At 46.0% G+C, this 22,970-nt stretch overlaps 1 protein-coding gene across 3 annotated transcripts; it reads right to left on the bottom strand.

The window, feature by feature from the left end:
* On the bottom strand, nucleotides 1-22,744 carry AAMDC (adipogenesis associated Mth938 domain containing). Of its 3 annotated transcripts, none has more exons than XM_063127301.1 (4): nucleotides 22,702-22,744; nucleotides 13,679-13,831; nucleotides 5,982-6,077; nucleotides 1-208 (listed from the first exon to the last, which is right to left on the bottom strand). In XM_063127301.1, the coding sequence occupies exons 2-4, from the start codon at nucleotides 13,808-13,810 to the stop codon at nucleotides 68-70; spliced, it is 369 nt and encodes a 122-aa protein (XP_062983371.1). In that variant the 5' UTR covers nucleotides 13,811-13,831; nucleotides 22,702-22,744; the 3' UTR covers nucleotides 1-67. The 3 variants fall into 3 exon arrangements, with proteins under 3 accessions (XP_062983371.1, XP_062983370.1, XP_062983369.1); XM_063127300.1 differs by lacking the exon at nucleotides 22,702-22,744 and adding an exon at nucleotides 22,469-22,568; XM_063127299.1 differs by lacking the exon at nucleotides 22,702-22,744 and having other exon boundaries at nucleotides 13,679-13,852.
* Nucleotides 22,745-22,970: the final 226 nt, after the last annotated feature.

Below are 22,970 nucleotides of genomic sequence, written 5' to 3' on the forward strand. Positions count from 1 at the left end.
GCTGACCCCGAAACAGCTCTCTTTTATTTACCCAAAGGCACAAGATGGCAAAAGGCGGGGGGGGGGGCTAGCAGGTGGAGTGGAAGACGCCGCCCACTTTGGCCCCCTGGGTGGCCAGAGCGTTGTATTCTTTCACGGCCTTCTCCGTCTGCAGGACCAGCACGTCGATTCCGTGTTTCTTAAGGTAATCCACCGTGGACGAGGGCACCTTGAAGAAGCGGGAAGAGAAAACCCATGGGACTCTGTCTGCAGGAGTTTTATTTATTTATTAAAACTTTATTAGCCCACATTTCTATCGAAACAGGGGCCCCAAAACTATTAACTGGTTAAAAATAGGCCAAAAAAATATTGTATCGCCATATCAATCAAGCAGTCAACGAGAAACAGGAGCATACAAGATTGCCGGACAAGTAGTAAATTACCATGCAGGTCAAAAGCAGATTGGAACAGCAATGCCTTGGCTTCCAAAAGTGGAGAAGGAAGGCACCAAGTGGATCTCTTTGGGCGGAGAATTCTAAAGAGTGGGTACCACCACTGAGAAGGCCCTGTCGTAGGCTACTTAGCCACCATAGCTCAGCTGGCAACAGAACACTGAGTAGGGCCACTGCTGGGTTCCACCACACTGGTCTCATGGTAAACGTAAATTATGGAGGGATTATCGTGGGGAAAGAATACCAACATTGAAAGAAGCTGTTTGGGAAAGTATGCATCATGACCTCATCATTTACTTTGATGTTAAGGGCCATGCAAATCAGGTACTCTTTTCTTACAATGTGATGAAGCCTACGTTCTTGTAGGATAGTTTAGGAGGTGTAAAATGTAACATCCTTTAAATGCCTCCTGACAACACATCTTTTCGCACAGGCTTTCCCTGGGCTGTAACTGCTGCTGGGTGGTTTTTTTGGGTTTACATGGTAATTTTGATCTGTTGTATTTTATGGTTTTTACTGTGAACTGCTCAGAGAGCCTCAGCTATTGGGCAGTATAAAAATGTATCAAATAAAAAAATGTCAAGAGAGACCCATTCCCAGACTTGGACCCTCGCTTTGAGGTAGGCATGAAATTTATTTATTTATTTAAAACATTTCTTAGCAGCCTTTCATGGCAGAAGCCCTCCTAAGGCAGCTTACAATACATTAAACAGTAAAAGCAATAAAAACCATCCACAGTAAAATATCAGTTAAAAACAATAAAAGCTAACAGTAAAAACTAACAATAAAAAATATCAAGAACAACCAAGGCCGTAGCAACAAAACGGTATTCATTTATGAGAAGGCCATGGTAAAATAAAACGTTTTTAAGGCCTTCATAAAAGCCTGCAAGGATGGCGCATGGCAGACCTCCGGTGGGAGTTTGTTCCACAAGTGTGGGGCCGCTGCTGAGAAGGCCCTCTCCTGGGTGGAGATCCACCTCATTTCTTTCACTGGTGGGCAGATGAGAAGGACCTCTCTTTCTGATCTTAAAGTGCAGGCGGCCTGATAGGGGTGAAGGCGGTCCTTCAAGTAACTTGGTCCCAAGCAAATCCTGTGTTCGCTTTGCCTCTCCCATTCAGTCCCTGTCTATCTGGTTCCCTCAACCCCAGACCTTAGATTGTAAGTTCCGTGGGGCAGGAACCTGTCTCTCTTTTACATACGTTAAAGGTAGGGCCTCTGGAAAGTCTGCCTGGCTCCCTTGCAACGTACTTTTCATGATTTGGGGGAAGGGGCGGGAAATGGCTCTTTGGTTAACCTTGGGTAGTTGCTGATCTTTTGCTTTCAAAGAGGCGTTGCATCTAGTCCAACCCCCTGCATTGAGCAGGGGGTTGGACTAGATGGCCTTGTAGGCCCCTTCCAACTCTGCTATTCTATGATTCTATGATTCAGGTTTGCCTTATTCAGGTCGCCACTAGTAGCCCGCTGCCACGAAACAGGCTCTGAACAACGGACCCGGCCGTGGCCACTCCCTGCTCAAGCCAAGCACCACCGCTTGATACGCCTGAGGCAAGCGATAAAAAAACCCACCTTCCTCCAAACTATGTGGAGAAAGGGGTTAAAATGGAGAAGGATTTTAAGATATAAAATAAAACACTGTGAGTTATATGTGCTGAGGAGAATTATTGCCAGAGTGGGTGCTAAATGTGTAAACCTTAGATGATAAATGCCAAACAGACATGTGGGATTTTTGTGGTAGTTCAAAAACAAAACAATCAAAATTTATAATTCTGAGAGTGCCGTGGACTGCAAGAAGATCAAACCAGTCCATACTCCAGGAAATAAAGCCAGACTGCTCACTTGAGGGAATGGTATTAAAGGCAAAACTGAAGTACTTTGGCCACATAATGAGAAGACAGGATACCCTGGAGAAGAGGCTGATGCTAGGGAAAGTGGAAGGCAAAAGGAAGAGGGGCCGACCAAGGGCAAGATGGAGGGATGATATTCTGGAGGTGACAGGCTTGACCTTGGGGGAGCTGGGGGTGGCGACAGCTGACAGAAAGCTCTGGCGTGGGCTGGTCCATGAAGTCACGAAGAGTCGGAAACGACTGAACGAATAAACAACAACACACAAGCTTTGTTTCAAATAAACCATTTAAAAACCTTTTTGAAACCTGTCATACAATCCTTTCACTCACTCACATACGCGCTTTCCTTTTTCTCACACAATCAATCTTGAACTTTCTTTATTATCAGTATTGATTAATATACATCAACTATGTACACACCACACTCTAAAGACGCCACTCTTTACACTGACTCTCAAATTTCCCAGAACTTAAGTACTCTACACACAGAGAGCACTAAAGACTCTAAGACAGCCTTCCTCAACCTGGGGCGCTCCAGATGTGTTGGACTGCATCTCCCAGAATGCCCCAGCCAGCTGGCTGGGGCATTCTGGGAGATGCAGTCCAACACATCTGGAGCGCCCCAGGTTGAGGAAGGCTGCTCTAAGAGTACCTAACAAATCCCCTCCCAATCCCCTCCATCCTTCCCTTATATATCACTCCTCCCCCTTCCCCAGACATTCTAACTCCGCCCACTCAGGCCAACATTCTAAAACCCACAGACTTACAAACTGCAGACATACATTTGGGAACTGACTTGTGGGGTGTAACGCCACACCCGCCTACCCTAGTCGCCTCCACATGATTTTGCGAGAGTGCGCTGAAAAGTGTTTAGGAGCACGAGCCCCGTCCTTCCTCCCGTCCAAACAGCTCCTAAATCTGCCAGCGTGGAGGGCAAAGCTGCAACTGGGAAGGTCCGTGGCTCAGTGGTAGAGACCACGGTTCGATCCCTGACATCTCCGTGTAGGGCTTCGAAAGAATCCTGCATGAAACCCCAGAGAGCGGTGGCTGCCTGTCTTTGGCAGCAAAGACTGGACTAGATGGGAGAAGGGTCTGACAGGCAGCCTGCAGGGTTTCTAAGCTGCTATATCCCGGGTATTTATCGCGAGCTCTCTGCATGGCACTGATGAGAACTAGAAAAAGGTGTCTTTAAGGAGGAAGGCGTTCCTTCCTAGCTTTTTTGGGGTGTCTTTGTCTCTGTTGTTTATTTGGCTGGTGAAGAAAAGAGAAAATCAAAAGGGGATTCCCCTTTGAAGCAGAGGTGCTTCAAAATTTGCTTCCCTTGAAGCAAATCCAACGCCTACAGGCTGTACAAAATGCAGCAGCCAGGTTGGTCAAGGGGCTCCCGAAGTGGTCTTCTATCACTTTCGTGCTTCAAGAGCTCCATTGACTGCCGGTGGCTGCTAGGGTGCGCTGCAAGGTTTTGTTGACCATGTATAAAGCCCTGCATTGCTTGGGTCCTGGATACCGGAGCACTCGCCTTTCTCCTGTGTCTCACCATCGGCAGACTCGCTCTCAGGAGAAGGGTGCCCTGATGGTCCCCTGCTACAAATTGGAATGTGCGGGGTCCAGGGCTTTTTCAGTGGCTGGCCCCCGGTTATGGAACAATGTGCCACTGGAGATTACACAGGCTCCCACTTTTAATTGCTTCAAACGCCTTTGTAAGGCATTTTTATTTTCACAAGAGTCTGGGGAGGGGGTGGTTTAAATTGGGGTTGAGGGCTTTTAATGGTTTGAGGGTGAGGGTTTTAATGGGATTGTTGTAATGTGGGTTGAGGGTTTTAATGAAATTGTTTTATGTGTTATTGTAAAGCGCCTCGATGCCAGAAATGATGAGGCGGCGCTATAAAAATGCTTTAAATAATAAATAAATAAATAAATAATGTTTGCCCTGTCCTGGACGGGGTTGCACTCTCCCTAAAGGATCAGGTCCATAGTTTGGGGGTGCTCTTGGATCCAGAACTGTCACTTGAGGCACAGGTCAACTCAGTGGCAAAGAGCACCTTTTATCAGCTTAGGCTGATATACCAACTACGCCCTTATCTGGACAGAGATAGCCTAGCTACAGTGATCCACGCTCTAATAACCTCTCGCTTGGATTACTGCAATGCGTTATACGTGGGGCTGCCTTTGAAAACGGTCCGGAAGCTTCAGCTGGTACAAAACAGGGCAGCCCGTTTACTAACAGGGATTGGCTGGCGAGATCACATTACGCCAGTCCTTTTACAACTTCACTGGCTGCCAGTCCAGGTCCGGGCCCGATTCAAAGTGCTGGTATTGACATTTAAAGCCCTAAACGGTTTGGGGCCAGGTTATTTGAAGGAACGCCTCCTCCCATATGTACCTACCCGGACCTTAAGATCATCTACAGGGGCCCTTCTCCGTGAGCCCCTGCAAAAGGAAGTGAGGCAGGTGGCTACTAGGAGGAGGGCTTTCTCTGCTGTGGCACCCCGGTTGTGGAATGAGCTCCCCAGAGAGGTCCGCCTGGCTCCTACACTGTACTCGTTTCGTCGCCAGCTGAAGACCTTTTTATTCACTCAGTATTTTAACACTTAATTTTAACTTAAATTTAATTATACAGTTTTAACTCTGTATTTTAACCTTATATCAATTTTGCTGCGTGGTTTTATCCTGGTTGTGCTTTTTATATTGTATTTTGTATTTGTATTTTTATCTTGTTGGTTGTTTTATGATGGTTTTAATTTTTGTGAACCGCCCAGAGAGCTTCGGCTATTGGGCGGTATAGAAATGTAATAAATAAAATAAATAAATAAATAAATAAATAAAAATAAATAAGGTGCAAAGTCCTTTCTGCTCCCTCTCCTAACTGTCTGCACTGAAGACCATCTCATCGACTGGAATAGGGCTTACCGCAAAGTGTATAGTGATAGCTCAGGATAACCTGGCTGACCTTGGCTCTTAATCACTTCGAGTTGTGGGGGGGGGGGGAACGACGTGCCATTTACCGTCCTGTCTCAGGCTGCAAAATGTCTTTGGCCAGCCCTGGCAGGCAAGGGACGGCTAATGTGGCCCCCAAACCGCACTTGGAAGAAGCCAACAAACCTGCACTGGTTTAGCTGACGGCCCTGTGATTTAACTCGCTGCTCTGAGAATAAAGCCCCAAATCTGCACCTCAGCTCCCACTAGCCCTGGGCGGAGGTGGAGTCCAAAATATCTGGAGAACACCAGCATGGGGAAGGCGGTGCTATTATAATCAGAGCTTCTCTACACATGTGATTTATGGCCCGCTCATAATTAGTCACTCATGGAAGTTTGCGGGTCCTTTACATGACATCATGAACCTCCAGGGCGTCTCCCGCGCTTACCCCCTTTATCTGGCTTTCAAAAAGAGTGGAGATAAGCTGTAATAACAGTTCGTGGCACTATATTGGCAGCGTGTCATGCCGGCGTTGCACCATAATTTAGCCACTTCATGTCACTGTTTCATCGAACTTATAGAGTATTGCTGAGAAGGGAAGTTTTCAATTCCAAATCATGTGTGGGTCGTCTAAAAGAGCCCATTGTAAACTGGGAAAGACTCCAGAAGAAGAAAGCCTGGTAAGAATGAGGGACTTTTGCTTAAAGTAGAGAAGCTCTCAGAACTTCATAATGGCTGGGACAAAGTCCCCTAGACTCCTAGCCCACCAAACCAGGCAAAACCTACCTGCAAGGCCTCACTCATGCCACGACCAATTACTAACGTCTTGGCACCCTTCTGCACCACTTCTTCCACATCTGCGGGCTGAACGCCAGGAACATGCTGCATTTGGAAGTGAAGGGGAACAGTTAGTCATAGATGCTCTCCCAAGCCAATAAAACATTATTTTTAAATGACACAAGAGTGGCTGGGGGTGGAATCCCCAACTATCATTTCGGCTGCAATCCTATACACCAGGTGGGCAGCAAGGGCTGCACATGAGACACGCGCACAACCTTTTTTGCAGCCTGCGAAAAGAAAAGTCCCATGGTGCTAAAACATTTAACAGCATTTAACACCGCTAAGGTTTTTTTTAACGGACCCCAGAACTGTTGTTTTTATGTTTTGGATGGTTTTAAATTTTGTCTACTTTTTAATGTTCACTGTTTTGATACGTTTGTAAACCATCCAGAGAGCTTCGGCTACTATGGGGCGGTATATAAATGTAATAAATAAATAAATAAATAAATAAATCTAAGACAGAAATATTAGCGCCGAAGAACATACAGAAAACATTTATGGTTTTCAATGCTAAAAATTCTATGCTATTTTATCTCTTTTTTAAAAAAAACAAAATAAAATCTTTGTTTCAGCAACCTGAGTAATCTTTCTTCTATTTGTGGGTCCATTTTGGATGCTCTCCTGCTTCTGCACGTTTTTTGCGGTCCACAACGCGCCCCCGCCTCGGCTGACTTTGCACCCAAATTAGGCAGCAAGGCAGCAAAACGGAGCTGATTGCCCGTCATTTTCAACAGGGCAGTAATTTAATTTGGTGGTGCAGCAGCAAAGAAGGACCTCTCTTTTTCTGGTAAAAAAAATGCCCCCTTTTCCTGCTCTGCCACCATGTTGCCACCCCCACCCCACCCCAGTAGATTCCGGGTGGTGGTAGTGGTATACGGACCCTCGGCAATTTGTCCACTCTTCCTATATTCATTTCACTGAAAACAATTATCATCATCATCATCATCGAATCACAGAATAGCAGAGTTGGAAGGGGCCTACAAGGCCATCGAATCCAACCCCCTCCTCAATGCAGGAATCCACCCTAAAGCATCCCTGACAGGTGGTTGTCCAGCTGCCTCTTGAAGGCCTCTAGGGTGGGAGAGCCCACAACCTCCCTAGGTCACTGATTCCATTGTCGTACTGCTCTAACAGTCAGGAAGTTTTTCCTGATGTCCAGCTGGAATCTGTCTTCCTGTAACTTGAGCCCGTTATTCCGTGTCCTGCACTCTGGGAGGATCAAGAAGAGATCCTGGCCCTCCTCTGTGTGACCAGCTTTTAAGTATTTGAAGAGTGCTATCATGTCTCCCCTCAATCTTCTCTTCTCCAAGCTGAACATGCCCAGTGAGAAGGAAACTGGGGAGAGGCAACGAGTGGGGTACCGCAGGGCTCAGTCCTGGGCCCAGTGCTCTTCAACATTTTTATTAATGATTTGGATGAGGAGGTGCAGGGAACGCTTATCAAATTTGCAGATGACACAAAATTGGGTGGGATCGCTAACTTCAAAGTGATCATCATCATCCAGCCTTTTGCCCAAACAATGATACTTACACCTGAGTAGACATGTATAGGACTGCACTATTAAACAAGCATTGTTCCAAAGGCTTATTTTGACTTTTACCAGCAGTTGCAAAGAGATGAACATAAGAGATCATTGCAACAAAGTGATGACCACCACTGTGCGATCTAGTACTTCTTCACACAGCGCAGAGTTAAACTCTGGAATTACAGTACCGCAAGATGTGGTGATGGCTTTAAAAGGGGGTTGGATCAATTCCTGGAGGAGAAGGCTATCCATGGCTACTAGCCCTGATGGTTGTGTGCTATCTCCAGTATCCCAGGCAGTAAGCCTGTGTGCACCAGTTGCTGGGGAACATGGGTAGGTGGGTGCTGTTGCACCATGTCCTGCTTTGTTGGTCTCTGGCCGATGGCTGGTTGGCCACTGTGTGAACAGAGTGCTGGACTAGATGGACTCTTGGTCTGATCCAGCATGGCACTTCCTATGTTCTTACCTCACCTGTTCCAAAGAGACAGAACTGGCTAGCTCAGGGCAGGAACCTTAGTTCAGTAGCAGAGTACAAGGTTTGCATGTGGAAGTTCTCAGGTTCAGTCCTTGACATGTCCACTTAAAAGGTTCAGGTGATGTGGAAGACCTCTGCTGGACTAGATGGACCCATGGTCTGATCCAGCATGGCTCTTATGTTCTTACACATTTTTATACACACACGGACGGCGCTCTGTGTATACTCCAGAACCACGTAAAAAGGCCTCAGCCTTCTATAAATCTCTATTTTCATTTTATGTATTTATTTTAATTCATTCATTATTGTTTTAAAAGGCAGTTTCTAGCCCTCATGGTTCTGTAGATATGCCAGTTTCGCATCCTGAAGAGGGGCTCAATGCAGAACCCATCCTTTGCCTACAGAAGATCCTAGGACTTCATCTCCATCCGAAAAGATTTCAGGCAGAAGGTGATTCGAAAGATCTCTACCTGGGGCTGATTAAATGTCATCAACCATCTGGGTAATATTTGACGGCGGTCAAATATTGCATGAGCCCAAAATGCCACTCTCTGCGTGTCTGTGTGTGGGGGAGCATGCCTTTTTCAAAATTCCATTAGGATATCATCGTTTACCAAGGGCAGGAGAGAGGGACATGTGTCCTCTAGCCTTGCAGCAATCAAGGGTGAAGCAAAACCTCTCCTGTTGGTCTCCTACTCTCACTATAGCATTTCTGAACAGGAACGCAGTTGTTCGTGTCAAAGGTCATTGCCTAGGGCTGCCCATGACTACCAGGATGATCAGGAGTCTGGAAACAACGCCCTATGAAGAGAGACAGAAACAACTGGGCATGTTTAGCCTGGAGAAGAGAAGATTGAGGAGAGAAGATTGAGGAGAGACATGAGATCACTCTTCAAGTACTTGAAAAGTTGTCACACAGAGGAGGGACAGGATCTCTTCTCGATCCTCCCAGAGTGCAGGACACGGAATAATGGACTCAAGTTAAAGGAAGCCAGATTCCGGCTGGACATCAGGAAAAACTTCCTGACTGTTAGAGCAGTACGACAATGGACCAGTTACCTAGGGAGGTTGTGGGCTCTCCCACACTAGAGGCCTTCAACAGGCAACTGGACAACCATCTGTCTGGGATGCTTTAGGGTAGATTCCTGCATTGAGCAGGGGGTTGGACTCGATGGCCTTGTAGGCCCCTTCCAACTCTACTATTCTATGATCTTGCTCACTGCCGGTTGATGCTCGCAGAATGTACGTCCACCTTATTCTGTACTCTGCTCAAACAGTCCTGGCTCTCGAGTTATTTCATATCCATCAGCAGCGGACGTGGGGGAACGGAAGTAGAGAATTTCCTCGCTGTGCTAGAAGGAAAACTGATCACATTTTCTTATTGCCAATTATTCACACGAACACTGGTGGAGAACACTGCAGGCTGGGAGTGAGGAAATACGCTCCCAACGGCTGTGGCTTTCATTTAAAATCCCAAGGAGAGGAAAGGAAGCCCCAAACCAGATAAACCAGTTCAAGCACATACACACACCATTTCTAAAACAGCCAATTCACCACACGTGGAGTGGTTGTTTTGGTTCAGGCCCAGCCTGGCTCCAAACTACTTCGATGGGAATTTTTGGCTTTTTCTTCTCTGTTTCCTGCCCAATGATGTTTCGCTAAGAAGGGGTTAGCTTCCACAACATCACAGCGAGCTTTTCGTGTTCCCTGGGAACCAATCCCCCTCTTTCTTACTCTTTCATAGCATCGTGGTCTCCAGAGAACCTTTCCCTGGCTGATTATCATAATTACAGTCAATCTGAACCTTCTTCCTTTTTTCAGGGTGTCTGTCACGCGACCATCGTCAAAGGACACCAGGGTTTTTAGATGGGGGGGGGAGGAAAAAAACCCAGCATTCCCTCCTTCTGTGCAGTGTCTGTTTGCGTCAGAGAGATCATTCGTCCCCAGCTGGGTTAAACCAAGTCAATTTACTGCGTTCACAATAGCGGTACCACTTAAGCGTGGTAGCCGGAAATCTAGCTGCCTCACCGGCTACAAAAAAATCATACTGACACCCACAAGACAGGTGTGGAATGTCGACGATGCCGATATTTACACCTTGAGTAAAACTGCGGATCGGGACAAAACCCTGGCATTTTAGGCAGCGGGGTGGTTAAAAAGCTCCTGTCGGATGTTAAAAATAGTTGCCAATGCCTGAAGTCGGTTCACAACAGCCGCGTATTATGCGTGTGCAGAATTCTTGTCTGTAAAGGATGGCTGCCTACAGTCTCTCCTTATGCAACTTTAGTTACAAATTGCAATTTGAGTCTAGAAGGAGAAACAAACACACAAATGGGAAGAAAAAGAAAGATAGAATCATAGAAAAGCAGAGTTGGAAGGGGCCTAAAAGGCCATCGAGTCCAACCCCCTGCTCAATGCAGGAATCCACCCTACAACACACCTGACACATGGTTGTCCAGCTGCCTCTTGAATGCCTCTAGTGTGGGAGAGGCCGCAACCTCCCTAGGTAACTGGTTCCATTGTCGTACTGCTCTAACAGGAAGTTTTTCCTGATGTCCAGCTGGAATCTGGCTTCCTTTAACTTGAGCCCGTTATTCCGTGTCCTGCACTCTGGGAGGATCAAGAAGAGATCCTGGCCCTCCTCTGTGTGACAACCTTTTACGTAATTGAAGAGTGCTATCATGTCTCCCCTCCATAAACCCCTCCGTAAACCATCATCATCTGCCTCTGTAAACCATCATTAGCCAGAAAAAGGTTATTTTGTTTGGAGAGGTCCCCTTTGAAACACCTGCGCGCTGCTCTGCTCCAAAGGAAACAGAATGTATGTACAAATGAAAATGGCTCGGGATGTAGCTTTGTCAGCTAGAGGAAATCACCCACTCAGGGTTGAAAACAGTAATTTAGAATTGTGATCGTGCAGCGGTTGAGACGAACGGATGTCGAATAAAGTCAAGCAGCACATTGTTGAACTATGAAGTTCACCTTCACAAGATGCAGTGATGGCCACCATGTTGGACACATTCATGGAGATCACAGAATAGCAGAGTTGGAAGGGGCCTACAAGGCCATCGAGTCCAACCCCCTGCTCCATGCAGGAATCCACCCTAAAGCATCCCTGACGGATGGTTGTCCAGCTGCCTCTTGAAGGCCTCCAGTGTGGGAGAGCCCACAACCTCCCTAGGTAACTGATTCCATGGCTATCAATGGCCATCAATGGCTACTAGCCCAGATGGCTATAGACTACCTCCAGTATCAGAGGCAATATGTCAATGGGCTTCATCCCACATACCCGTTTCCTTTGAAATATCCACATAGCGTATAGCTGTTGTTGTTGTTGTTAGCTAATCACACCCCGGGCGGCGGCACTCCTAAGATCCTTTGCATACCAGGAAAAGGGTTTAAGGGGGGAAATGTAAAAAATCATAAAAAATCAATGGATGACCCAATCTGATTCAATTTTGGTATACTGAAAGCCCTCCTTAATATCTATTACTGTGCCGATTTTGATGACTTTATCTTTTAAATTTACACAGATGTAAGCATTTGTTTAATTTGAATTTTAAAAATCATCCTTCTGCGCCCCCAGTGGCCGCTCGGAGAAGGACAAGGAAGTATGTTAAAATTAGCCTTGAGATTGTGGGGGCGTAAGAAGAGTCGCTCTTTCCGCGATCCTATTTTCGGCGCTTCTTTTAGGGAAGCTGCGCAATCACAGCAGGATGCATTGGTGTACTTCACAATAAAAGCAGATTATAACGTAGAAAACATCGGAGTCCTTTGCATGTAATTCGCAGTGAATGCACAGGGTAACACTGGTGTGATGAAGCTCAGTGTATACCAATTAATGGGAAGATGGGTGGGAGGGTGCAGTTGCATTAGTGTCTTGCTTGTGGGTTTCTGTGGGCATCTGGTTGGCCGCTGTGTGAAGAGATTGCTGGACTAGATGGACCCTCGGTCTGATCCAGCAGGGCTCTTCTTGTGCAACTCCCAGCATTTCTTACCCTGGCTGGGGATGATGGGAGCTGAAGTCCAAACACCTCAAGGCTGAGGAAGGATGAAGGAAAAGTTCCAGTCTGCAGAGGAGACTGTGTTTGTTGGGGTTTGAAGTGAGCTGCACCTTTTAAATACTTGAAAGGTTCTCACACAGAGGAGGACCAGGATCTCTTCTCGATCCTCCCAGAGTGCAGGACACGGAAGAACGGGCTGAAGTTACAGGAAGCCAGATTCTGGTTGGACACCAGGAAAAACTTCCTGACTGTTAGAGCAGTATGACAAAGGAACCAGTGACCTAGGGAGGTGGTGGTCTCTCCCACACTAGAGGCCTTCAAGAGGCAGCTGGACAACCATCTGTCAGGGATGCTTTAGGGTGGATTCCTGCATTCAGCAGGGGGTTGGACTCGATGGCCTTGTAGGCCCCTTCCAACTCTGCTATTCTATGATTCTATGATCAGACAAGGCCCAATAGGTGGCAATTTATGCCTGCACAGCAAATGGTGTAAGGGGGCAACCAACCCCCCCCCCCCACCTACAACACAGCCCGGTGAGGATACAGCATGCTTAGAGGGCAGAGAAAGCTAGGTGCCTGTTAGTGCAGGGGGAGTGAAATGGCAAGCGGAGAGAAGGAGCAAGGAATAGCGTATTCTGAAGGAAGGCGCGGCTGGTTGGAACGCTGAACTGCAGCACTCCACTCTGCAACATTTTGTTGCAGGGCCCATTTGTAAATACAGGTAGCAAAATAAATTTAGGGTGCCATTCCTAAATGAGAGGCTGGTTGGGGAATGCTGGGAGCTGTAGGACTTTATTTCTCTCTAAACATGCCTGGGATTGCACCTGTCATTGTATTACTCCTTAATGAGGAATGAGTGAGAAAATCGGTTGCATGTTTTTCCTGAAAGCTCTGAAGTGAAAGGATTAGAAACTTTCCTTAAAAAAAAAGGGGAGGGGGGAAAGGCTGAACGCTCAGGGAGGGAATGTCACTGGGGGGCCCTGGCCAGATAGGCCTCCTCTAACGACACCCATGGATCACACAGGACAGCTAGTTGTCCATGTAGCCCATCTACTCTGTCTGGCAGGGCATCTCTAGGCTCTCTGGAAGATGTAATTGCATCACTTGCTCCTTGACCCTTTTCACGTTCTGTGTGAAACCCATGAGGTCTACTATCTCATGTGGGATGATGATGATGATAATATTTCTTACCTGCCTCTCCCTTTGGATCGAGGCGGGGAACAACGTTAGTACAACAATACAACATAAATCAAACACATAAAATTAATTAAAAGAGCATATAAAACCAATATATCAAACAACAATCAAGACAGCTTAAAATTCTTGATTTAAAATTCATCTGGGTAGGCCTGCCAGAAGAGGCTAGTCTTTATAGCTGTCTTAAACTCGGAGAGAGTTAAGTTGAGAGATCTCCTTCGGCAGGATCAGAAGTCTCCAAATTCAGAGGCCTTCAAGTCCCCCTTGTAACTGGAAATGCTGGGGATTTAGCCTATGTCCTTCTACATGTGAAGCAACTTGCAGTAGGGCCATTGTTTGCGGCTTACATTAGGGCAAGGCACACCCCAGTTGTGCGCTGTGAACCACCACCTCAAATCAGCGGAGCCCAAATAATTAAGAAAGGGGGGAATGGAGACACCTACCTCTGTTCCTGTCTCCCTCCAGTCCCACGTTCGGCTGCCTCCCGGCCACACTTTGCAGTCCTTATACGTTGCGGAACAACCTTTCACCGTCATCCGGCCCCACGAGAGGGAAGCAATTTCGGGAGAAGACATTGTCACACGGAGAGTCACTGTCTGAAACATCAGAGGCCAGAACTATTTCATAGAATCATAGAATCATAGAATAGCAGAGTTGGAAGGGGCCTACAAGGCCATCGAGTCCAACCCCCTGCTCAATGCAGGAATCCACCCTAAAGCATCCCTGACAGATGCTTGTCCAGCTGCCTCTTGAATGCCTCTAGTGTGGGAGAGCCCACAACCTCCCTAGGTAACTGATTCCATTGTCGCATTGCTCTAACAGTCAGGACGTTTTTCCTGATGTCCAGCCGGAATCTGGCTTCCTTTCACTTGAGCCCATTATTCCGTGTCCTGCACTCTGGGAGGATCGAGAAGAGATCCTGGCCCTTCTCTGTGTGACAACCTTTTAAGTATTTGAAGACTGCTATCATGTCTCCCCTCAATCTTCTCTTCTCCAAGCTAAACATTTATTTATATGGCATTTATATCTCACCTTTCCAAAGCCAGTCAAGGGAATTTACAAAAAAAATCCAGGACATAAGATAAAACACTGAAAGCAACGCTAAAGAACAAAATAATTTAAAAACTCAAGTATGTGTCTTATGATTTCTAAAAACTATGCAATAACACTTTTACGGAAAGACTGGAGATATAGATATAATGAAGCCATGTGGATTTTTTTAAGCTTCTCTGTAAGATTCCAAGCATTATAATTTCCTTCATTCCTTATTAAAATCATTGATCTAAAGTATACTTTACTGATAGACATTTACGCTCAGTTTCCCAACATGTGAGTAGAGTCACCATTGTGCATTCGTGACAGTTTGGTTTTGCTCCCTAGAGTCCTGTGTTTCTAACGCTGTAGCAGTCATTTCATATAGTTCTAATCTATACAAACAATTACAAGTTTAATAACTGAGTCTACTTTTAAACGTTTTGAAATATAATGATAGAGACTGAAAGAACTGGGCATGTTTAGCCTGGAGAAGAGAGGATGGAGGGGAGACATGATAGCACTCTTCAAATACTTGAAAGGTTGTCACACAGAGAAGGGCCAGGATCTCTTCTCGATCCTCCCAAAGTGCAGGACACGGAATAACGGGCTCAAGTTACAGGAGGCCAGATTCCGGCTGGACATCAGGAAAAACTTCCTGACTGTTAGAGCAGTGCGACAATGGAAACAGCTACCTAGGGAGGTGGTGGGCTCTCCCACACTAGAGGCCTTCAAGAGGCAGCTGGACAACCCTCTGTCAGGGATGCTTTAGGGTGGATTCCTGCATTGAGCAGGGGGTTGGACTCGATGGCCTTGTAGGCCCCTTCCAACTCTGCTATTCTATGATTCTATGATATTTTTTGAGCAAACTAAGTTATACATAAAATAACTTTAGGTACAGAAAGGCTAAAGCAGTACTCCCCGACCAGGTGACCTATGGATGTTTTGGACTACACTGCCCAGCACTCCTGACCACTGGCCATGCTACCTGAGGCTGATGGGAGCTGAAGTCCAAAATATCTGGAAGTCACCAGGTTGGGGAAGGCCGTCTTAAAGCAACCAAGTGACTTTACCTCTGCAAAGAGAGCCAGAGTGGTGTAGTGGCTAAAACAGAGCTTTCCAAACTTTTCATGTTCGTGACACGCTTTTTAGACATGCATAATTTCCCATATGTACCTGCCCGACCTTAAGATCATCTACAGGGGCCCTTCTCCGAGAGCCCCGGCCAAAGGAAGTGAGGCAAGTGGCTACTAGGAGGAGGGCCTTCTCTGCTGTGGCACCCCGGTTGTGGAATGAGCTCCCCAGAGAGGTCCGCCTGGCGCCTACACTGTACTCCTTTCGTCACTAGCTGAAGACCTTTTTATTCTCTCATTATTTTAACACTTAATTTTAACTTAAATTTAAATTTTACTGTTTTAACTCTGTATTTTAATCTTATATCAATTTTGCTGCGTGGTTTTATCCTGGTTATGCTTTTTATACTGTATTTTGTATTTGTGCTTTTAACCTGTTGGTTGTTTTATTATGGTTTTAATTTCTGTGAACCGCCCAGAGAGCTTCGGCTATTGGGCGGTATAAAAATGTAATAAATAAATAAATAAATAATTTCGCGACACAGTAATTCAGTTTTACTAGCAAACCAGAGGTTAAACTAACCCCTTATAAGAGATACGGACACATACATAAATTGTAATAACGAAATGGATGGGAGACACAACATATCTCATGAAAACCTTTCATTTATATTTTTAAAAATATATGATTTGCAAGATAATCACATACATTTCCAAGACTTTTCACATTGAACCCATTTTGTCGAGCTGTGATCGAGCGGCGGTTGAGGCGGTGTTCTATCAAAAAACTGGACCCTTAAAATTTCTCGAATGCGTCACTTCAGGTGCAGCTGCGTTGCCGGAAGTGATGCGGAATCAGCTGTTTCGACCCGATTGTGCATACTGCACATGTGCAGTACCTGTATGATCCCTCGACCGCGGTGTGCATGCACGGATACGACGGAAGGGGAATATACTAGTGCACCGTACTAATCGGCACCTTTGCTGCGTAAAAATGCAGGCAAGTTGGTATTGTTTATTTCACATAGACTCAGAGGTTTCTCGTTACATTCGCATGACACACCTACACACTGCAGCTGACACACTGACATGTTGCGACACACAGTTTGGAAAGCTCTGGGCTAAAGTGTTGGACTGGGAGTCAGGAGATCTGGGTTCTAGTCCCCACTCGACCACGGAAACCCACTGGGTGACTTTGGGCCAGTCACAGACTCTCAGCCCAACCTCCCTCACAGGGTTGTTGTCGTGAGGATAAAATGGAGAAGAGGAGGATTATGGACGCCGCCTTGGGTTCCTTAGAGGAAAAAAGGCAGGATATAAATGCAAAAATGAATAAATGAATGAACGAATAAATAAATAGTGTTACTTATTTTTCCATTTTCTCATTCTCTCCCCCTTCCCCCCACCCCCGGTTTCCCCTCAGGGGAAAAAAAAAGTTTTTTTCGATGGCCTCAAAAATTTCCGGAAATTTTACACCTGTAGTCTTGATCCCCTTCCTGGACACTGAGGGGATTGGGACCTGTCATAATTCCAAAAGCAAGCACATTTTAGAGTTTGGATGAGACAGAAGAAAAAGCCCTTTGCCAACGAGCAGGATTCTGCAAGCTGCAGCGTTTTTCGCAGCTGATCGTCATGTTTGAGGAGGTTCCCCTCAAGCGGTCCAAAAACTTATACAGACAGTTGCTTTAAATCACCTAGTGGTAAAAGGATTGGGGGTTATAGTCTCTGAGCATAACTTAATTATGCTATATTCCAATCTCCTCCTCCTTTGTTCTCAAAAGCAGGCTCAGCGCAGACAACACGTTTCTCTACACAGTGTGACCAGATACAAAAGAGGGCAGGGCTCCTGCAGCTTTAACTGTTGTGATGAAGAGGGAATCTCACCAGGTGCTGCAGGCATACAAATGACACCTGCTGCAATTCCCCTTTCAATACAACTGTTAAAGATAACAGAGCCCTGTTCTCCTTTCCATAGGGTCACCCTACCAAACGCAATCTTTCACTGTGGTATGTGCACATCCGGCCAGAGATTTCAATAGAACCGACTTCCATGGAACAGTAGCAGCCTGCTCAAGGATCCCCAATTGTCCTTTCCGAAGTCCAAAAGGGCCGTTCCTTTTCAATGGCGAACAGCCAGAGTCCCCAGTTCCTCCTGAATCACAAGAGCTCAACTGCTCTTTTGAAAGACCGTCTTCTCCCTTATGAGCCTGCCCTCGCTTTGAGATCTTCTGGAGAAGCCCTACTTTCAGTCCCACCATCTTCACAGGCGCGCTTGGTGGGAACATGGGAGAGGGCCTTCTCGGTGGCTGCTCCAGTGGTTTGAAACTCTCTTCCCGGGGAAGCTAGGCTGGATCCCTCCTTGATGGGCTTTCGGAAGCAGGCTAAAACTTGTTTGTTCCAGCAGGCCTTTGGAGAATAATATGTCCCTCCATCTATGTTAATTGACTTATAATTTTGTTGGGTATTTTAAACGTGTTTTTCCTTTTTTCCTTTTCAATGTATGTTTTAAACTTTGTAAGGCCGCCTTGAGGCCCAGTATTGGGCAAAAGGCAGTATACAAATAAATATAATAATAATAATATAATAATAATAGTATACGGCTTTGCCTTCACTATACCTGGAGTTTCAATCTGAGATGCATATGACCAAACCTTTCAGTTCTTTAAAATGTTCACATTTTCTAATCAGTCCTTTGCAAAGAGACTACTATAGCTATTTAAAAATAAAACACTCACTCATCTCTCTCTCTCTGAATGTATATATATAAAAGCAATCCCTGCATTAACAGGTTTTCCTGTCCTGCTGGAAAGCCGGAAAAAAACACCTGCTGACACTTACACAAAGGATCAAATAACGCAAAGACGGACCTTTCAACCTCGCTGCCACAGCGGCTGGCCGGCCAGCCGGCCGACAGGAGATACTCTTCCACAACTTGCTAACAGTGGACTTTATTATACGCCTTCAAAATGTCAAACCAAGAGCAACCAGTTTCACGGCTCCGAACGCATTCAAGATTGTCTTCCCTTCCAGTGTGCGGAAAACGAATCTTTATTCTCACCAGCCAATTTCATGAGCGAGATCCACAGATGTGCCCGTCGGGGGGCACCCAGAACAGGGCGTGATATAATAAAGCATGGTTAAATCCCCAAATGCAAAAAAACAGAATTCGACAAAATTATTTGGAAAGCCATGTCTGTTCGCCAAAGAGCAGAGAGAACAGCTAGTGTGTAGGAAATTGCGCAGGAATGGTTTCTTTCATAGAATCATAGAGCTGGAAGGGGCCTATAAGGCCATCGAGTCCAACCCCCTGCTCAATCCAGGAATCCACCTTAAAGCATCCCTGACAGATGGTTGTCCAGCTGCCTCTTGAAGGGTTCTAGGGTGGGAGAGACCACTACCTCCCTAGGTCATTGGTCCCATTGTCGTACTGCTCTAACAATCAGGATGTTTTTCCTGATTTTCAGCTGGAATCTGGCTTCCTGTAATTTGCCCATTATTCTGTGTCCTGCACTCTGGGATGATCGAGAAGAGACCCTGGCCCTCCTCTGTGTGACAACCTTTCAAGTATTTGAAGAGGGCTATCATGCCTCCCCACAAGTCTTCTCCTCTCCAGACTAAACAGGCCCAGTTCTTTCAGTCTCTCCTCATAGGGCTTTGTTTCCAGACCCCTGATCATCCTGGTTGCCCTCCTCTGAACCCCCTCCAGCTTGTCTGCATCCTTCTTGGAGTGTGGTGCCCAGAACTGGATGCAATACTCAAGATGAGGCCTATCCAGTGACGAACAGAGGGGAACCAGAACCTCACACGATTTGGAAGCTATACTTTAGTCATACAAGCATAACGATTGGCAGAGGAGTTCTCCTAGGCCAAAGGTGCAGAACTCTTTCACTCTGAGAGCCATATACCATTTCAGGGATGCTCTTTGGGGTCCATATTCCATTGGTGGGAGGGGCAAAAGGGGCAGGGGTTAAAAAAAAGACCAGCTTATTTTAGTTCCAAACTCTTAATGCCAGGCACTAGGCCTGAGGAGTGGCATTTAAACCTTTGGAATGGGATAAAAACTGCACGAATGCCAAGAAAACACCAATCGATCAGTGATTGGGAGGAAGAAGACACAGCTGTCTGCAGTGGGGAGAGCATTCCACAACCAGGTGGCTACCACCCAAAAGGCCCTCTCCTTTGCTGCCATTCTCCAAGCCTCCCTCGGAGGAGGCACTCAGGAGGGCCTGAGATGACAATCATAGTCTCCAAATAGGCGCTCTGTCTGGTATTGTGGTCCCAAGACATATAAGGTTTTGTAGGTCAAAACCAGCACCTTGAATCAGGCTTGGAAATGTACAGGCAGCCAGTACATATGTTTCCTTACATTTGAAAGCAAGAGCAGCATGTCGATAGAACTGATGTTTTGTGGGATATAAGCAAGAAAGTCTGCTTTAAACAGGCCAAGGGGTTCACAGAAGGGCCGAGGCATCTATTCATAGCCCAGGTAACTGGCAGAAACACGTGCTGACGACAGCAAAACTGAAATATTCTTGTCAAAGATTCCTGCAGAGCAGCTAGCGAAAGGCAAGCAGATAATAACAACAGAAAGATAGGAATTCATTTGCAGCCCTACACTACCTCCTGGCTTCACCCACGACGAGGGGGACACAAGGATTTTCGTACGTGGCGAGACAAAGAATGGATGCAATAATGGTGCACTCTGTTGACACTGATGCCGTGCTCTTGGCTGAGCCTGCGTTGCAGAAATTAGATGAGTTTTGAAAACATTTGTCGTGTCCGCTAACTTACGGCTCATAGTAGCCAATAAGATCTCATGACTAAGAGTATTGGCAAAGTCTAAGGCACTTGCTCTATCCCACTCGTCCTCTGGTTGTGAACGAATGTCCAGTTTTAATGAAAGAAGTACAAAATTGGTTTGAAGTACTTGGGTTACTTTTCTTAATACTGGCCAGTTTTTTTTTATTTATTTATTTATTGCACTTATATACCTCTCCCATAGCCAGGGCTCTCTGGGCAGTTTACAGAAATTCTAAAATTAAGATAAAAACAAGTATGCAAAATTTAAAATTCTAAAACACTGAACATACACAAAGCATTAAAAACCATTTAAAACTAAACATGTGGGTGATTAAGATGTGCCGCCATATGCCTGGGCAAAGAGGAAAGTCTTAACCTGGCGCCGGAAAGATAGCAGCATTGGCGCCAGGCGAGCCTCATCAGGGAGATCATTCCATAGTCTGGGGGCCACCACCGAAAAGGCCCTGTCCCTCATTGCCACACTCTGAGCCTTTTTGCATTTACCTCTCTGGCAGATTCCCGTACAACAATCCTGAGGGGCAGCTTTGCTGAACTAGAGCAACATCTGGGTTCTGAACGTATATACAAACAATCCTGTTTATTCTGGTGCATAAAGTTTCCTGAGAATTATGGTTTGCATGTCTTTTGCAACCTATGCATCTGGCAGCCATTTTAAAAAGAAATGACCATATATTTTCAAAGGTAATATTGGCTCCATGTTTGAGATTTTTCATAATAATGACAGCTACATGCCCTGCAAGCTATAACATACAAGGAGAAATCCTGGTGTAAACTGGAATAAATAACCTCCATTAAGCTAAATATGAAAACACTTCTCTTTCTTTTTCAATACTCCAGATACAATGGGAAACTACAGTTTCCTACTAAGTTAACAAACGGTGGTAAGCCTCAGGCTCACATACTTCTGCCTCCCCTTTCACACCAGCAAGGAAGAGATTGGAAACTTCCACTTTGTGTTAAAATGAAGCACATTCCCTTGTGACATCCAAATTCAGGAGTGATGGTTTGTTTAAACTCTAGTTAGTAAATAAGCCAAGATCTAAAACCATGGTTTGATCCTGGTTTGTTCTCACTAAGCAACATTTAAACAAGCCACAGTTTCCCTAGCCTTGAAGCCACAGGGAACTGTGGTTTGTTTAAAACTGGAAGATGTTTCCAATCACCCTCTATGCCTATTCTTCCTCTGCTTATGCCGGCCACTGTTACCTTCCTCTGCCTTGTGTCAATTTCTAGAATGTCAGGCCTTTAAGGCTGGTCCTCACCTCACACATTTAATCAGTTTCATGGTCTGCTTTCCTCAGTTCGTACATGTGCACCTTGTTGTTATTGTTATTTATGTAGTGCCATGATTGCACATGGCACTGTACAAAGTACGTGCATTGTATACATACATGCTAATAAAGGCTAGCGTTTCATACATCCGATGAAGTGGACTCTGGACCATACAAACTTATGCCACAATGAACCTGTTAATCTTTAAAAGGTGCCACGAAGCTTTTTAAAGAAAAAATAAAATGATTGCTATACAAGGCATAAAGTGCAACCCTAAGCATGTTTACTTAGAAGTAATTCCCACTCAGCTCAATGGGATATACACCATAATACATTATTAAATGATTGTTATGGCTTTTAAAGGTTGCTTTTCATGTTCTACGATGTTTCTATTTGTTTATGGCTTTTATTTTCCGAAACTTTTGTGAACATGTGGCAGAGGAATACAATAAATACATAATAATAGTGTTCTATTATGTTTCTATTTGATTATGGCTTTTATTTTCTGAAACTTTTGTAAACAGGTGGCACAGAAATACAACAAATACATAATTATTAAAATAAAATAAAATGTGCTCAGGAGTGCAGCCAAACACAGCTGCCCTTTCCTTTCTCCCTAATATTGCTTTGAACCACACTCCCTCAGCCTGGTGCCCTCCAGCAGTATTGGCCATGCTGCCTGGGGATGATGGGAGTTGCAGTCCAACAGTTCTGGAGGGAGGACCAGGCTGGGAAAGGTTGCTTTTGAGCACTTGGGCGTGGCGGTGGCATAAACAATCACATGGTAAAGCAAGGTATTATTCTGTGCTGCAGCCCTTTCTCCAGAGAGTAAATGCAGGTAGGACTTACTATGTTTGCTTTAAATCACCCCATTTAATTTAGTGCAAATATTTCATTTTCCCTGAAGCCCAAGGGGGTGTAGAGAAATGAGCCTTCTCACTTTTATCCTTCCTTTCTCACTGAAATGCCCGCAATGGTGCTCAGTGCCATTAAGTCCCCTACCTCCAGGACCACCTCTCCCGCCTCCAGTCTTACCTGTTCTGATAGCTGACAACCCTGTCTGCCTTTCTCACCTTGCCCTGCCTACTTTGGCACCCCCCGCCTCTCGCACATCATTGGCCGCAGCCGAGATACAGACACGGCCCGAGGCCACTCACAAATAACGTTTCCGCACTCCTCCCCCTCCCTTCGGCCACGCCCCCTTTCGGAGGACTGACAGCCGCTTCCCTTCCCCCCCCCTCGTCCCTTTTATTATTATTATTACACACCTTTCCCAGTCGCCGCCGTGATTGGGCACGGCGGCGTTCTGTCCCCGCCCCCGCCTCTCCTCCCCTCCCTCCTCTCCCCTTTCTCCAACTCCGCTCCCCGCCGCAGCCTCGTTTTGGTTCCTGTGTCAATCAGCCACAGGGAAAGCAACGAGAGGGAGGTTCCTAGAGTGCGCCACCAGGGCCGCTCTTTCCTCCCTCGCTCTCCCTTTCCTCTCTGCGGCCTTGTCTCCCCTCGCGTTGCATGGCGGGATAGCGCGACCGGGAAGCGC

Source organism: Elgaria multicarinata, chromosome 5, assembly GCF_023053635.1.
Source record: "Elgaria multicarinata webbii isolate HBS135686 ecotype San Diego chromosome 5, rElgMul1.1.pri, whole genome shotgun sequence".
Lineage (NCBI taxonomy): Eukaryota > Metazoa > Chordata > Lepidosauria > Squamata > Anguidae > Elgaria > Elgaria multicarinata.